The sequence below is a fragment of the Orbicella faveolata genome, unplaced genomic scaffold (genome assembly GCF_042242905.1).
Source record: "Orbicella faveolata isolate gen_17 unplaced genomic scaffold, um_ofav_v1 contig_47, whole genome shotgun sequence".
NCBI classification, from domain to species: domain Eukaryota; kingdom Metazoa; phylum Cnidaria; class Anthozoa; order Scleractinia; family Merulinidae; genus Orbicella; species Orbicella faveolata.
The window spans coordinates 25,655,269-25,673,249 of record NW_028301577.1 but is presented as its reverse complement, the minus strand read 5'-3'; the positions used below and the strand labels follow the sequence as shown (position 1 = coordinate 25,673,249).

At 37.4% G+C, this 17,981-nt stretch overlaps 2 protein-coding genes across 3 annotated transcripts in view; both read left to right on the top strand.

Moving 5' to 3' along the window:
• LOC149097760 (NACHT, LRR and PYD domains-containing protein 12-like) overlaps positions 1-17,425 on the top strand; it is a 52,349-nt gene extending 34,924 nt beyond the window's left edge. The window contains exons 1-2 of one of the 2 annotated variants that reach the window (XM_089278911.1): positions 9,439-9,554; positions 12,998-17,425. In XM_089278911.1, coding sequence (XP_089135037.1) covers positions 13,028-16,051 — 3,024 coding nt within the window. In that variant the 5' untranslated portion in view covers positions 9,439-9,554; positions 12,998-13,027 and the 3' untranslated portion in view covers positions 16,052-17,425. Of the gene's footprint in view, positions 1-9,438; positions 9,555-12,997 lie in introns of those variants that run through there. The other variant, XM_089278912.1, reaches the window with a different exon arrangement.
• The window catches only part of LOC110052059 (uncharacterized), a 52,457-nt gene continuing 43,967 nt past the window's right edge, over positions 9,492-17,981 (top strand). The window contains exon 1 of the mRNA XM_089278891.1: positions 9,492-9,554. The gene's annotated coding sequence lies outside the window, so the exon portion shown is untranslated. The remainder of the gene's footprint in view (positions 9,555-17,981) is intronic.

Sequence of the window (17,981 nt, the reverse complement as noted above, 5' to 3'; positions counted from 1 at the left end):
TGGGTACAAAACTGGTGTAGCATGTCTAATTAAACCGTCAATAACACTGCTGCCAAATCTGGCAAAAAGTAAAGAAACACGATCTGATGAAGTCAATGATGTTAAAATATTAGATTTTCAAAATTTATTTCCTAAGTTCTTTTGTAGTTTACGCCTGAAGAAGGACGTGTATGTTCAAACCTGTAAAAACAGCTCATCAGTATTCAAGCGTAAAGCTGATGTATTTGGATGTCTCATAAAGTTTAAAACAGTCCTTGTAAGCAATAAGTAAGATTTCTTTTTTTAATGTTTCTCCGAAAACTTATTTTCCTCATCACAGTTTGATACAACTCTTATAATTTTAGAGAAGGAATGTCTAATTAACGGTAGGTCTATCTTTCTATTTCTGGAGGAGTTTGTGACTATATCTTTACTGTTTTTTCCATGTACTCCGCTCCCAAATCTCAGAATTCGAACCAATTATCGATAATCAACATTACCTGCGTATCGAGAAAGGTTCGTCAGAAGGCATAAATACACTAACTCGTTCTTTATCAGTTATGCATTATTATCATGGTCTATAGACTCTCTATAGTCCTCAGGGCTGTGTATTAAATAGCTTTGCTTTGTTCCCCGTAGTGTTTTGTTAGTGAGAGCCACGCCCCAGGAAAAGTATTAGTAACTAAATGTCAATTTAATTTTTGACAACTGGTTCCTCTTTAAGCTTTCTTTGAGACTTCTAATTGCCCACGAGACAGCAAACTACATACTAGTTTTAGTGGACGTCACCCGCCCCTCGCGTCAAGCGGCGCCTGCATCTTTGTTCTCCACGCACACCAATTGCTCTCTCACTGTGAATGTCTCTCTGTATTGCTGCTGGAGTCCTGCTGTCTCTGTTTCTCTGACATCGGATGTGAATACAGGTTTGTTTTTTTTCAGTATTTTAAAATGTAAAGTGCTAATGCGGATAGAGTTTAAGTTTCTCGTTTCTGTGCTTCAAAGTCGTCGCTATTTGGAAATATTTGGAAACGTGTTTGTTGCCTCGAGGATTTTTTTTTTCTTGGCGAAAACTGACATAATGGTCATAATGGCAACACTAGTTGCCCATTGCTATAAACGTAACAAAACTTTCCCACGGAGAGAATGTAATTGTTTTAATTAAGCCCGTGATCGATCACTTTTGAATTCTTATGAAAGTTGAATTCCAAACCGTCTAAAGCTTTTAGATCTGTTCTAAGACTGATATATTCTTTAGACTGAAGAAAATGAACAGTAACCGATAGCTTTTGATATGTAATCTAGCGGCTTTTATAGTCGGTGATCAAGGTCCGAGCAAATGAACACGAAGACAGACCAGTACACACTGAGACAGTCGTTGTCATTTGTTATAGTAATAACGGTTTCCCATTGCAACCAATCGTTGACTTTCATGTTTGTTAATTTGCATCGAAATCAGGGTAACCAACACCGTTGAGCAGAGAAGAAGCTATTTCTCAAAATTCTTTTCCTTTGCTACCATGAAGTGACCCTGATGGCATGATTTCATCTTCACAACAATTTTCTGTGATTGGATTCGAGTCGCATGATAGGAGTTGAAGGAGTAATCTATTTCTTAAGTACGGGTGGAAACTACTGCAAAACTACGAACGTCGAATGTTTAACATGATTATGATTGACTCTTATTTCATGATACTCTATAAGAAATGTGATTAAAAATTAGTTTGAAAACAAACGTTTGGTGAAAATTCAATTGCAATTTTATGCAAATAACAATTGGGCTTTTAAGGTTCCGTCTCGGTAACGTATAAACTTAAGTGCTCTGTTTAAAGACACAAGTGGAAATTAAACCAACCCAACCGAGTTGTTAGCAATTAGCCAAAGTGAACTCCAGTACCGATAAATATTGTGTCATCGCATACTGCTTCATGTCAAAAGAAGAACAGATCATAGACGAGACCAATATGATAATGGTACAAAACGGGTGTAGCTGTCTAATGAAACCGTCAGTAACACTGTTTCCAAATCTTGGCTTAACGTAAAGGAACACGGTCTGATGAAGTCAATGATGTTACAACATCAGATTAACCGCATTGGTTTTTTAAGTTTGTATCTAGCTTACGCCCGAAGAAGGACATGTGTTTCCAAACTTGTAACTCGCGCTAGCTGCTAAAAAGAGCTCATCAGTATTCAAGCGTGAAACCGATCCATTTGGATGTCTCATGAATCTTGGAACTGTCTTTCCAAGCAATACTTAAGATGTTTTGGATGAATTCGTTCTCCGTAAACTTATTTTGTTCATCAAAGATTGATACAACTTTTAAAAATTTTACAGAAGAAATGTGTCATTGCTGGCCAATTTATCTCTTGATTTAAATCTTAGTAGCTAAAAGTATCGAGAAACAACATCTTCAGCGTATCAAAAATGTTTCGTCAGATCCCGGCATGAAGACTCTTCTTCTCATATATCAGTTGTCATGGTCTAATGTTTTCAGGGCTGTGTTTCAAAAAGCTTTTGCTCTGTTTACCGTAATGTTTGCTAAGTGAGAGCCACGCCCCAGAAAGAGGAATAGTGATTACATGTCAGTCTAATTCTTGACAACTTGTTCCTGTTTAATAGCGGCTTTCTTTGAGAAACGTTCGAGCGGAATCTTCTGATTGCCAAGGAGACAGCAAAATAACAAAACATCTTTAGTTGACGTCATCCGCCCATATAGGCCAGTCGTCTCTGGCGTTGCCTTCATTTTCAGTCTCCAAGCTAGTACTGCACTTCTTTTCTTGCTGTGAATCTCCCAGTGTATTGCTGCTGTCTTACATTTCTTTGACATTTGTGAATGCAGGTTTGTTTGTCTTTATTTTAAAATGCAGAGTGCTAATCTGGATAGAGTCAAAGTGTAGCGTTTTAGTGCTTCAAAAGCGTTGCCGTTTGGTAATTTTTGGACGTCGATCAAACGTGATTGTTGACTCGAGAAGTTTTCCGTTATCACTTACAAACATTGGCATAATGGCTACACCAGTTGTTAGCTCTTTTATTAAGCATTGCTGTGCTATTACATTGGTTGTGTTTGCCCATCCGCTATCAACACTACTCTTCTACAAAGCTAAGAAAGTTGTTTTAGGCTTTATCGATCACTTTTGAATGCTCATAAAAGTTGAGTTCGAAAAACGCCTAACGCTTTTAGAATTGGGGAGAATATATTCTTTAGAGTCAAGCAAAATGAACAGTAACCGATAGCTTTTGATGTTTAATCTAGCGGTTTTTATAGTCGGGGATCACTATCTCAGCAAATGAACATGAAGACAGACCAGTTCACACTGAAGACAGTTTGTGATTTGTTGGTAATAACTTTCACCCCTTTACTGCCAGTCATTGACTTTCATTTCTGTCAATCGCCATGGAAATCAGCGTGACCAACACCGCTGAGCAGAGAAGAAACTATTTCTCAAAATTCTTGATTTCATCTTAACGACAGTTTTCTGTGACTGGTTTGGCGTCGCATGATAAGAACTTGAAGGAGTAATCTATTTCTTAAGTACGGGTGGAAACTACTGCAATACTACGAACGTCGAAAGTTTAACATGATTATGATTGACTCTTAGCTTACATTCATTGGCATTTCATAATACTCCAGGAAATGCGGTTAAAACTGAATAGTCTCAAAAGCAAACATTTGGCGAAACTTCGATTGCAGGTTAATGCGAGTAATATTAGACTTTAAAACTAAGGCGCTCTGTTCAAAACCACAAGTGGAAATCGAACCAACATAACTGAGTTCTTAGGAATTACCCAAAGTGAACTCCACCACCGATAAATTTTATTTCATCGTATACTGCTTCATTTCAAAAGAAAAACAGATCATAGACGAGGCCAATATAATGGGTCCAAAATTGGTGTAGCATGTCTAATTTAAGTGTTTTAAAAGTAGTTGCGAAATTACAGCAGTTCAACTCAAGAGACACTATCTGATGAAGTCAATGATGCTAACTAACTCGGTCTCTATGTTATGTATCATTATCACGGTTTTTAGTCACCAGAACTGTGTTTAAAAATAGCTTTGTTTTCTTTACCGTACTGTTTGCTACGCGAAAGCCACGCCCCAGAAAAAGTAGTAGTGGTTAATTTTCAATTAATTTCTTGACAACTGGTTCCTTTTTAATAGCGGCTTTCTTTGAAAACCTTCGAGAAACTTCTAATTGCCAAGGAGACAGCAAATAACAAACCATTGTTCAGTTGACGTCATCCGCCCCCCGCCTCAGGCGGTGCCTCCATCTTTAGTCTACACGAAATCCAATTACTCTTCCAAGTTTATTGCTGCAATTTTTCTTTTTCTGACTTGTGCGAATGCAGATTTTTTTCTCTTATTTTGAAACGATAAGTGCTAGTCTGGATAGAGTTTTTTAAGGTGTAACCAACATGCTTGATTGGAGAAGAAGGTATTACACAGAGTTCATTCTGTTACCACCAAGCGACCCAGCTGATGGCATCATTTAATTATTGCAACAACGTTTTGATTGATTAAATCATTGAAACGTGAAAGAGTGCTCTAATTCTTCGGTATGGGCTAACATTCTTGCAAACTACATACATGATTATGACTGACTCTTGGTTCGTATTCATAGGTAATTGGTAAGGACTAGAACTTGAGAAAAATTAGTCAAAAAGCTACACTTGCTCGGTGAAAATTTCATTGCAGTTTTATGCAATTAACGATCAGGTTTTGTCTCTGCAACAAATAAACTGAAGCACTTTGTTCATAGAAAATAGTGAAAGACAAATGGACACAAAAGAGTTCTTAAGAATTAGCCAAAGTGACCTAGAGCGTAATAAATTTTGTTTTCTCGCATACTGCTTCATTTTAAAAGCAAAACAGATCATAGACGAGCCCAATATAATGGGTACAAAACTGGTGTAGCATGTCTAATTAAATCGTCAGTAACACTGTTGCCAAATCTTGGCTTAACGTAAAGGAACACGATCTGAGGAAGTCATGATGTTACAACACTAGATTAACAGCATTAGTTTTTTAAGTTTGTATCTAGCTTACGTCCGAAGAAGGACATGCATTTCCAAACTTGTAACTCGCGCTAGCTGCTAAAAAGAGCTCATCAGTATTCAAGCGTGAAACCGACCCATTTGGATGTCTCATAAATCTTGAAACTATCTTTCTTAGCAATACTTAAGATGTTTTAGTTGAAATCGTTCCCCGAAAACTTATTTTCTTCATCAAAGTTTAATGCAACTTTTAAAAATTTTACAGAAGAAATGTGTCGTCATTGCCGGCCAATTTATCTCTCGATTTAAATCTCAGTCACTAAAAGTATCGAGAAACAACATCTTCAGCGTATCAAAAATGTTTCGTCAGATCCCGGCATGAAGACATTAACTCGTTCTTCTTCTCATGTATCAGTTAACAAGGTCTAATGTTTTCAGGGCTGTGTTTCAAATAGCCTTTGCTCTGTTTACCGTAATGTTTGCTAAGTGAGAGCCACGCCCATGATAAAGGAATATTGATTACATGTCAGTCTAATTCTTGACAACTTGTTGCTGTTTAATAGCGGCTTTCTTTCTTTACATGCAAGGAATTGACACCTTTATCCAGAATTGATTTGCGTCAATAACGTTGTTAGTATTTGAAAAGCATATTTTCACTTTTTTCCATTGAAAACCTACATTGCCATCATCGTCATCATCATCATCAAACTACACAGTGAAACACTAATAGTGAGACACCTATGTTGTGGAAATATATTACGCTGCGCCTTTATCTTAATTGTTTGTTTCAAGGTATTCCTTTGTTTGATTTTTTCTGATCTTTGAATGTGGGTCAGACGAATGATAATTTTTATATATTCAAAACTTTTGGCTCTGTCGGAACTCTGGTGGATGCTTTATGTGAAAAACCTCTCTTTAATCTCTAATCAGTAAGATCGTCGCGACTTCGCCTTTGACAGAAGCACCCGCAGAGACACTCACTGACAGAGTTGTTGGAAATTAGCCAAAGTGAAGTTGAACTCAAGAAAATTTTGTTGGAAATCATATTGCTCCATTTGTTTGGCATGTCTAATTTAACCGTCACCAAGTTACACAGTTGTAAAATAATTTTTAGAGAAGGAAAGTGTAATTGCCTGTCAAATTTACTATCTTTAAATTTCTTGAGCGTTTTGCTATGGCACATTTGAGTATTTTTTCCATGTGTTCTGGTTCAAAATCTCAGTAGCCAAAACTATCGAAAAGCAACATCCCTGGTATCAAAAAAGCTATGTCAGATGCTACCATGTCTATGTATTATGGTCTAAAGTCCTCAGGGTTGTGGTGTAATTACAAACTTTGCTTTGTTTCTTCCTGATGTTTGCCGCACAAGAGCCGCGGCCCCCAAAATAAGATACTGTCTAAATGTCAATTTAATTCTTGACAACTGCCTTCTAATTATTTTAGGCTTGCTCTAAGGTTAAACAGACCGTTCTTGATAAGAAGAAGTCATCCGCCTTTCGGTACAGACGTTCCTTGTATCTTCAGTCTTCAAGCACTTGAATATTCCTGTCTCGTTGTGAATTTACCAGTGAATTGCTGCTGTCTTTGATATCTCTGGATGCAGGTTTGTGTTTTTGTATTTTAAACTGAACGTTTAGTGCTAATCTGGATAGAGTTTGTATAGCGTATTATAGTGCTGTTTTGGAATATTTCCTAATATTTAATTTAGACGTTTTCCCGTTATCGCTTCATTCACTTGCGAACATATTTTGTTCTTTTATCTAGGACTCTCGCTGTTGTAAGCTTTATTGATCTTGTTTGAATTCTAATAAGAACCGAGTTCCAAAACCATCTGACGCCTTTAGATGTTTTCAGAATACATTTTTTTCAGAGTTGAGCAACATTAAAACGGTAACAAGTAGCTCTTGATTTGTCAAAGCGATTTCTGTATTCCGTGTTCACTATCCTGACAATTGTGAACATGAAGGTAGACTAATTCACCAACAGATTGTCATTTGTTCGTAATCAGTTTCTTCTTTACCACTTATCTTGTAACTTCGCATCAAAATCAGTGTAACCAACATGTTTGGCCAGAAAACAAGCTATTACATAAAATTCCTTCTTTTCAGTTCCCAACTAGTCGGAACTTGATGACATAATTTCATCATCCCAACGATTCAAGTCGAACGATAGCACTCCGCTAATTTCGGTTTGGGCGGAAACTACTGCGAAACTACAGTACGTCGATTGGTCTTGGCTTCACAGTATTCATCAGCAATTGATAAAGACTGGAAAATGTGATTAAAAATTCGCCAGAAAGTTTAGTTTTGAGCAAATATAATTTAGTTTCACGTAATTAACACTTGGACTTAAGGCTCGGAAAGACATAAACTGAAGAAAGCTGTTCATGTAGACGCAAAATTCTTGAGAATAGTTAAAGTCAATGATTTGTTTTAATAGGATACTGCTCCCTTTTTAAACCAAAACATATAACAGAGTGTCCCTGGCTTATTTGAACTGTCGCTTACAAAGTTGCGAAATCATGGCAATTCAACTGGAGAAATACTATCCGATGAAGTCAGTGATGTTGAAACTTTGGATTATCAGCATTTATTTATTAATTTTCTTTCTAGCTAACGCTTGAAGAGGGATGTGTGTTTTTGAACTTGTAAACTCGTACTAGCTGCTAAAAAGAGGCAAGTGACAGATCAGAATCACCGCTCGAAAGTGAATTAGATCATTTTCATGCCTACCTTTTTAAGCTATCACTGAGATTCTTTTGAAACCTTTCTCCAAAGACGTCATTTTCCCCATCAGAGTTTGATGCAACTCTTAATTATTTTACAGAAGGAATGTGTTATTGCTGGCCTACTTATTTTCGTATTTCTGGAGGGGTGTAGTTAAACTTTTTGTTTTTTTGAAGTATTCCGCCGCCAAATCTCAGTAATCAAAACTATCGAAAAACAAATCATCCGAGTATCAAAGAAGATTCGTCAGATTGCAAAAAAATACTTACGATGTGGCAATTAAATTCTTGACAACTTGTGCCTGTTTGATTGCGGCTTTCTTTGAGAACGTTCGAGAAACTTCTTATTGCCAAGGAGACAGGAAATACCAGACATTATTTAACTAACGTCATCCGCCCATATAGACCCTTCGCCTCAAGCTGTCCCTTCATCTTTTACTATTCCTTCCTCTCTTGTGAATTTCCCAGTGCATTGCTGCACTTTTCCTTTCTTTGAAATCTCTTAATGTAGGCTACTTCTATTTTTTTAAGAAAGAGCTAATCTGGGGAGTTTAAGTGTAGCGTTTTAGTGCTTCAAAAGCGTTGCTGTTTGAGAATATATGGACAATTAAACGTCTTTCTTGTTTTAAGTAGTGCCGGGTAGAATGGCTCAAATTAATAGCTGTATCAGTTCTAAACCGTTTCGTGCCTGGCTGTTTATTTGGCATGTTGATCCTGCCAAGCCCATTCTACGACAATCGATTAAAACCGTTCGCCTTTAACCTTTGCAATTGTTCACTATCAGTTTAAAACAACGCGAAGGTATCTATAACAGCGTCTCACTCCTTGGCATTCCATTACACGCAAGGAATTAGCACCTTTATCTAGAATTGATTTGCGTCAATAACGCTGTTAGTATTTGAAAAGCATATTTTGACTTTTTGCCATTGAAAACCTACATTGCCATCATCGTCATCATCATCATCAAACTTCACAGTGAAACACTAATAGTGAGACACATATGTTGTGGAAATATATTAAGATGCGCCTTCAGCTTAATTCTTTGTTTCAAGGTATTTCTTTGTTTGATTTTCTCTGATCTTTGAATGTGGGTCAGACGAATGATAATTTCTATATATTCAAAACTTTTGGCTCTGACGGAACACTGGTGGATGCTTTATGTCAAAAACCTCTCTTTAATCTCTAATCAGTAAGATCGTCGCGACTTCACCTTTGACAGAAGTACCCGCAAAGACGCTCACTGACAGAGTTGTTGGAAATTAGCCAAAGTGAAGTTGAACTCAAGAAAATTTTGTTGGAAAACATACTGCTCCATTTGTTTTGGCATGCCTAATTTAACCGTCAGCAAGTTACACAGTTGTAAAATAGTTTTAGAGAAGGAAAGTGTAATTGCCTGTCCAATTTACTATCTTTGTATTTCTTGAACGTTTTACTATCGTACATTTAAGTATTTTTTCCCTGTGTTCTGGTTCAAAATCACAGTAGCCAAAACTACTGAAAAGCAACATCCCCGTATCAAGGAAGCTTTGTCAGATGTTGCTATGTCTATGTATTATGGTCTAAAGTCCTCAGGGTTGTGGTGTAATTAAATAGCTTTGCTTTGTTTCTCCGTGATGTTTGCCGCACAAGAGCCGCGCCCCTAAAAATAAACTGTCTAAATGTCAATTTAATTCTTGACAACTGCTTTCTGATTATTTTAGGCTTGCTCTGAGGTTAAACAAACCGTACTTTATTAGAAGAAGTCATCCGCCCTTCGGTACAGACGTTGCTTGCATCTTTAGTCTTCAAGCTCTTGAATATTCCTGTCTCGTTGTGAATTTACCAGTGTATTGCTGCTGTCTTTGATATCTTCAGATGCAGGTTCGTGTTTCTTTATTTTAAACTGAACTTTTATTGTAAATCTGGATAGAGTTTAAGTATAGCGTATATTAGTGCTGTTTGGGAATATTTGGACCATCGAGCTAGGAGTTTTCCGTCATCGCTTGCGAACATTCTTAGCTCTTTGATCTAAGACTCTTGTAATAAAGCCGCCGCGTTGGCTGTGTTTCTGTATATCGCTATAAACCCAAGTATTCTACAAAGCGAAGGAAGCAGTTAAAAGCCTTAATATCGATCGCTTTTGAATCCTTTTAAGAACCGAAATGTTGCCAAACTAAAGCTTTTAGAAGCGTTCAGAATATATTCTTCAGAGTGGAGCAACATTAACATGGAACCAATAGCTTTTGATACGTTATCTGGCAACTTCTGTATTCGGCGATCACGTTATTTTCCTCATCAGTGTTTGATGCAACTCTAAATAATTTTACAGAAGGAATGTGTAACTGCCAGCCTACTTATATTTGTATTTCTGGACGGTTTTATATTACAACATATTTTTTCATGTGTTACCGCCCCAAATCTCAGTAACCAAAACTATCGAAAAAAAAATCATTCGCGTATCAAAGAAGTTTCGTCAGATTGCACGAAAGACACTCACCCTTTCTTGTTGCTGTAGTCGTAAATAGTTTTTCCTTCGTTTCTCCGTGATGTTTTCCGAGTAAGAGCCACGCCCCAGTAAAAACAGTACTTACGATATGTCGATTTAATTCTTGACTGAGAGACAACTTGTTCCTGTTTAATTGCGGCTTTCTTTGAGAACTTTCGAGAAACTTCTTATTGCCACGTGAAGGAGATAGGAAATAACAGACATTCTTTAACTGACATCACCCACTCATATACACCCCTCGCCTCAAGCTGTCCCTTCATCTTTTAGTCACTTTTCCTCTGTTGTGAATCACACAGTTTATTGCTGCCGTTTTTCTTCCTTTGACATCTGTAAATGTAGGTTTGTTCTATTTTGAAACGTTCGGGGCTAGTTTAAAGAATTTAGGTGTAGCGCGGTTTAGGTGCTTTAAAAGCGTTGCTGTCTGACAATATTTGGACCATCAAACATGTTTGTTCCGTCAAGAAATTTTTCGTTATCACTTCCAAACATTGGCATATTAGCAACATCAGTTGTTTTCTCTTTTATTTTGCATTCTTGTGATACCACATTGCCTGTGATTACCCATCGCTATAAGCACAAATCTTCTGCAAACCTTTGGAAGCTGTTGTGAGTTTTATCGATCACGTTCCTACAATTGTAGCTCTTAGACGTTTTAAGGATACATTTCTAGAGTAGAGCAAAATGATCAGTAACCAATAGCTCCTGATATGTTAATCGTTCAGCTTTTGAGTACTACTCTCAGAGGATTTGCTGGAAGACAAAAAAACTCAGAGATTTAGTGTTGACCGATTGTGGTAACTAGTTTCTCCTTTACTGACTACCAATCATCGACTGTAATCTTCGTTACTCATCGAATTCAATAGACTCAGTACAAATAACATCTTTGACCAGAAAAGAAACTATTGTATAAAGATCATTCTCTTTCCTAGTCGCTATCTTGATTCCATTTTGCGAAAACTTTGCCTAATTTAATGGAGTAACATAATGAGCGTAACTAACTACGCACTGATTCTTTAACTGGGAGCATAAGTGACTAATAAGGGCGAAAATCTCTGCTGCAAAAACTACGCACTTTGGTACTAAGGCATAAGCAATTGGTTAAGAACTCATTTGAATTACAGTTTTATGTAAATGATATTCTATATATTACTGAGGCGGAACTATAGAACTTAAGATCCTGTCTATTTAAATCATATGACAACTGCTAGATGTGCAGGAATTTTATTAAAAGAAAGCTAAATGATTCCGATAGCTGTGTAGCCTACTGCACAGACCTTCTTTGGAAAGGAAAGATTGAGTAACCCGCCCAAAGAGAGGCTAATCAGCGGGAGTAACAATATAACTGGCAGCTGTTCTATTGTCCGCTTTTTCAAGTAGTTAGTAGAATGGTTCAAATTAATAGCTGCTGTAACAGGTCTAAACCGTTCCGTGCTTGGCTGTTTATTTGCCATGTTGATTTGGCCAAGCGCATTCAGCGCCAAGCCATTAAAACCGTGAAACTTTAACCTACTCAATTGTTCATTATCAGTTTCAAGCCACGCGATGGTCTCTATAACGGCGTCTCACTCCACGACATTCTATTACACGCTAGGAATTGACGTCGAAAGTTTGACATGATTATATGATTGACTCTTAGTTTTTATTCATAGTTATTTCATAATACTCTAGAAAATGCGATTAAAAATTACTTTGAAAAGCAAACGTTTGGTGAAAATTCAATTGCAGTTTTATGCAAGTAACAATTAAGCTTTTAAGGTTTCGCCTCGGTAAGGTATAAACTAAAGCGGCGCTCTGTTCAACTGAAAACACAAGTGAAAATCAAACCAACATAACTAAGTTCTTAGGAATCAGCCAGAGTGAACCCTAACGCCGATAAATTTTATTTCATCGCATACTGCTTCATCTCAAAATCAAAACAGATGATAGACGAGGCCAATATAATGGGTACAAAATTGGTGTAGTATGTCTAATTTTAAGTGTTTTAAAAGTAGTTGCGAAATCACAGCAGTTCAACCAAAGAGACACCATTCGGCTGATGAAGTCAATGATGTTAACTAACTCGGTCTCTATGTTATGTATTATTATCACGGTTTTTAGTCTTCAGAACTGTGTTCAAAAATAGCTTTGTTTTCTTTACCGCACTGTTTGCTAAGCGAAAGCCACGCGCCAGAAAAAGTAGTTGTGATTCTTTTTATATTAATTTCTTGACAATTGGTTCCTTTTTAACTTGAATTTTTATATCAAAAACCAGAGGTTTGGTATTTCGAAAAAAAATGTACGACTTGTTTTTTTAAGTTTTAAATACATACAACTCGGATTTATACCGTAAAAATAAGGATTTTAAACACCACATTGTGTACAGCTCATATTTTTACCACAAAATTGGACTTGTTTTCTTTCTAAAAACACAAGGATTTTTTACTGCAAATATCCGAAATTTTTAATTTCTAAATACACAATTAACTCTTTTCTCTGATAAACATTGAAACTCACGATGAGCTCGTCTTCTTATTACGGCACAGTTCCGTGTGCCAGAACATCTTCGGTTGTATTGTTGTTTGTATCTTTTCATACTACGAAAAAGTTAAACAATGGAATTGAAGAACCGGCTCAAACTCAAATGGCTAAAATAAAAACGACAAAAACAAAAACAACACTCTAATAGCGTTTCGCCTCAGTCTAAAAATAAGACTTTCTTACAGAAAAAAAAGAGAGAGATTAGGTGAAACCGGTTTCGTGACTAAATACAATGCTATAATATGCGATGTTCAATCTATTTCCACGCCTCATTCTAATCAGTGATGTTACTTTCAAACAGATCCAGTGAACGAGAACTCTCATATACAAAATGGAACATCTCAAGGACTTGCTGACGCCTAAAACCTTCAACAAGATCAGTTACGTAGCAGTTATTTGTTGGATCGTTTATGGAGTAATCCTGCTTGGCATCTTTGCAGAAATGGAGAACAGTGACAGTTTCCGCTGTGGGGCGAAACTTGAAAAGATGGACCTCGTCCGAGGAAAATGTTCGGATCAGTACAACAAACAATACAACAAATCTGGTATTCCTGTATATGGATTTGTGATTGCTAACTTTTCTCTCATCGGCATTGTATGTGTGATCTACTCCCGAGTTGTAAAGTCAAGAGTCGATGACGTGGAAGCCAATCGCCAGAAACCTGATGCTGAAGGACAAAACAGACCCAAAAGACGCAAGCTGTTTGTGGCGTATTTTTGTCAACTTGCCAGCAGATTTGCGATAGGGATTATTTTTATAGTCCTACAAACTCGGGTTCTTTATCCTGACAACTTTCCCGCCGACTTTCATTGCCAAATAGCAGCAGCCAGTCACGCGGCGAATTCGTCATCAACCAGCAACATTCAGAACAGCACCGTGTACGAGTGTCACAATCAACAAGCAACAAAGAAAACCTCCTGGATAAATGCCGTAACTGTCGGCAATGGTGTGTTAGCGCTTATTATTCTAATTGAGATCATCTTTATCTTGGCACTACGAGTGAAAAAAGGAAATGAATTTCTCGAAGATTCCCAGTTTCTGGCAGTTTTTCTTTCCACTCAAGAACCTGTCAGTCGTCGTCAAGAACCAGGGGAACCCTTATTACCAAGACCACCTGCAGAGCAAACACCTGAACAACTTTCACTGATCAATGAATTAATCAAAAGCCTGAAGAAAAGTATCATTAAATACACGGAGGAACCTTCAGATCTCAAGGCCCTGTTTAAAGTACCGCACGGTGAAGGCAGAATTAAAGATCTCAAGTTAGATCATGTTTACACTGACTTAGTTCTTATTCCAAACAGAGCGGAACATGACTTCACCGGGAATAGACGGGAACAACTGAGAGTTTACCCCATGTTAAAGAAAAATTTGCAACCAATATCACGAGAAGAAATTGTTGATGCCGAAAACAAGAAAATCCTTATCGTCGGCCGTCCCGGAATAGGAAAAACTTTGTTTTTAACTAAGTGGATCAGGGACTGGGCATCAGACAAAGCGTTCAACAATTTTGACTATGTCTTTTTCCTGAAGTTCCGCCAATTCAACTCCGTGGGAGAACTGAGCCTTCGTGATCTTCTATCAAGATCGGAATATTCAGAGACAGAACGCTTGAGTGATGACGTTTGGAACCACGTCCTCACAAATCCCGAGAGAGTTCTAATCTTTTTCGACGGCCTGGACGAGTATTTAAATAGGTCAAGTGTCGCTAAACCGTCCGATTGCAAGAATGGGGAAAAACAAATGCCTCTCCCTGCTCTCTTCTACAACATAGTGGAAGGAAATCTCCTCCCCGGAGCAAGCGTCCTGACCACTACCAGACCCACTGCCGTGGCAGACGTTACAAATCTTTCTTTCCGAAAAACAATTGAAATTCTTGGCTTTGCATCCCAGCAAGTTGAAGAATACGTGGAGAGCTTTGGGAAAGATGCAGCGCAAGATGCAGGGCAAGATACAGCGGACGCAGGAAAGAAAATATGGGAGCACATCAAGACGAATATGAACATATTCTCACTTTGCTATATTCCTGTGAACTGCCTGATAATTTGCTCATGCTTGTGGCAAGTTCTGAAGTTCCACAGCGAAAAGGGTTTAACTGGTGTTGGCCTCCCAACAAATCTCACAGAAATCTACCAAAGATCCATGAAATTTTTCTTCTGCCGGCACGATGAGCAATATCGCGACAAAGACCTTCGTCGAGAGGACATTAACTCAAAACATTTGCCTCCTAAAGTGGAAAAGAAAATCAAGCCACTGGCCAAACTTGCTTTCGATGGGCTGACACAAAAAAGACTAATCTTTGGACAAAAGGAAGTTCCCAAGCATTTAGTTGATAGCGCCCTTTTTCATCGCCTACCAGATCGTAAACTTGACGCCTTCACCGGCGAAGCTCAATACTGTTTCATTCACCTCACCATGCAAGAGTTCCTCGCAGCCAAGCACATAACCGAAACCATGAAAGGAAGAAAATTGAGAAGATTCGTTGCTGACCACATCGACAATAGTGAATGGCAACTCGTTTTGCAGTTTGTCGGTGGTCTACTTGGTGAGCAGTCTATCGACATATTTACCGACCTTCTTCCTAAGACAACAGGGAAGAAAGATGAAGGCGAGCTGATTGTTGACTATTCATTGGAGGAACGCACAGTTACCTGTTGGCCGACTCGCAGCGACAAAGATTTAGCGGTGACATTAATGAAGTGTATCTACGAAACCAATGAATCAGGTTCAGTTGTTCAAAGTAAGTTAGAAAAGATTGGATTTAATGCTGTAGATTTTACTGATTGTCGCCTCGCACCTGTTGACTGTACAGCAGTGGTTCATTTTCTTAACCGCGTTCAACAAATTTCGCTCATAAATTTGTACAATAATAACATTGGCTCGTTGGGTTGTGTAGAGATTGTAAAGTTGTGTGACAATAGTAATTGTCAATTACGGGGCTTAAACCTCATGGAAAATAACATAGGTGATGAAGGTGTAAAGCAGTTAAGTAATGCTGTTATAAATAGTCAATTAAGCAGCTTAAACCTCGCTGGCAATAAAATAACAGATGAAGGTGTAAAGCAGTTAAGTAATGCTGTTATAAATAGTCAATTAAGCAGCTTAGACCTCGCGTACAATAAAATAACAGATGAAGGTGTAAAGCAGTTAAGTAATGCTGTTATAAATAGTCAATTAAGCAGCTTAAACCTCGTTAGGAATAAAATAACAGATGAAGGTGTAAAGCAGTTAAGTAATGCTCTTGTAAATAGCAATAAGTTACGCAGCTTAGACCTCATTGGGAATTATAAAGTAACAAATAAAGCTAAAAAGCAAATTAAACAGGCTAATCACAATTGCGAAGTCTTCATTTAAATTGTTTAGAAATGATTGCCATTGTCTTTTAACAAGCTTAATCGAATAAACAAACTGCTAGGATTGTAGTTGTTGTGTAACCGAGTGCAGAAAACAAAACAGAAACTCTGTAAAATACAAAATTCCATGTAAAACAGTTTTTCATCGCAGTGACTTGTGCTTTAGGATCCGAATCATGTTAAATGAAGATTTTCTGAGCTTAAATGAAGTAGCCTGACAACTTCATTACAAGGTGCTTAGATAAGATGTATTTTTGTGTTTGTAATTTGACATTCAAACACATCTTGTGTAAGATGTGGTTTTACGGAGTTTTTGAAAAAATAAACGTCACTCGCTACTAAATAAAATTAAGAGAATAAGCTTAAATGTAACTCAACTTGAAAACAACACAAATTTCTCAGGCAAAACACTTTAATGAGCTACTAAATTCAAAGGAAAAATTACACAAAAAGAAAGATAAATGACATGACGGTTAGTCTTAGCTGTTTTTTTCGCCGGAAAGAATTCCAGTGCTTCGGCTTATCTTCATACGCCATGTTTACAACAAAATTGTCTTTCAACTCCGAGGACTTCAAGAAGACGTAGCTTTTTACCTTTGAAAGTATTACTCTCTTAACAAACACGGCTCAAACAAATGCGAACAGAATTTTCTGGTCTTTCCCACAAGCGTGAAACTGGCAAACTGAATGAAAAAACAACAGTTGACAACACTTGACTGAGATGTAGGATCGAAATTAACCAATCAAAAACTTGTTGTGTTTCCTGAGAGGTCCTCCTCGTGAGTTGAAAAGCAAATGGCGCGCTCAAAAATACACAAAATGGCTGGACCATTAAAAATCAAGGGAAGGGATAGTTCAATGAATTCATGAATTTTTTCCTATCCTTAGCTCTGTACGGGAATGTGTTTTTTGGTGTACAAGCTCTGTAGAATCTTTATAAAAGTGAGATATATTTAGATCTAAATATGATCCAGTTTGCTTGCAAGGAAAATTACAAATTTTGGAGCTCACTTTTCCTCACACCTGTCCTCCCTTTGTTTCTAATGGTGCAGCCCTTTATTAAGATAGTGCAAAACTGAGTTGATAATAACAAGCCAATCTCTTTCTATTAACCAGATAAATGTGCCTGATATGAGGAATCAACTGAATTTGAGACATTCATAGTATTTTAAATTATCACATCTTTGTATTGCTAGATATATATCTCAACTGTGTAATAGTTATTGTAGAATAGTGACGAACTTTTAGTACCAAGATGAACTTTTAGTATCTCACAATTACTTGATGAGATTTAGCCTAAGTCACCAACTATATATGTAATTAAGTGGAGCCAAGCTCCTGATTTTTCTTGTTTTAATTAAATGTTGATAAGGAAGTTCTGTGTTGTGGTCACTTAACAAACAGACCACGCTTTTCTATAGTCTACACTTTTATAGTTGTTGTTAAATGTTCAAAACTGAAGTGGAACCACAAGCCACAGTTGAGCTGTTTCACTGTTAAGCTTTGAACATTTCATGACATTATCTCTATGGGCTATAAATAAGAGTGCAGACTATGGAAAAATGTGTTGATTTTGTATTAAGAACGAACAAAAAAATTATACGGCAAATTTGAGTGAAAATCACTGTGAAATTGCATACAAGGGTGATAATTTTTATCAAGCTAGCCTCCAGTCAGTTTTCTTTCTTTTTGCTCTCATGTCGGCCAATGTGATATATTGAGATCACACCAGAATGAAAATCACCAGAATACCCTTGTTCCCTCCTGGGTTACTGTATTTACTCAACTGAGCACTACCCCCCTCCCCAACTGGTTGTTTCCCCCAATTGAGAGCCACGTACAAAGGCAAAAATAATAAAGAGCACCGCCCTTGAATAAGGATCTCTTTCATTCACAACAATATCGTGTTCATTAATGAAGCTTCAGCAGAC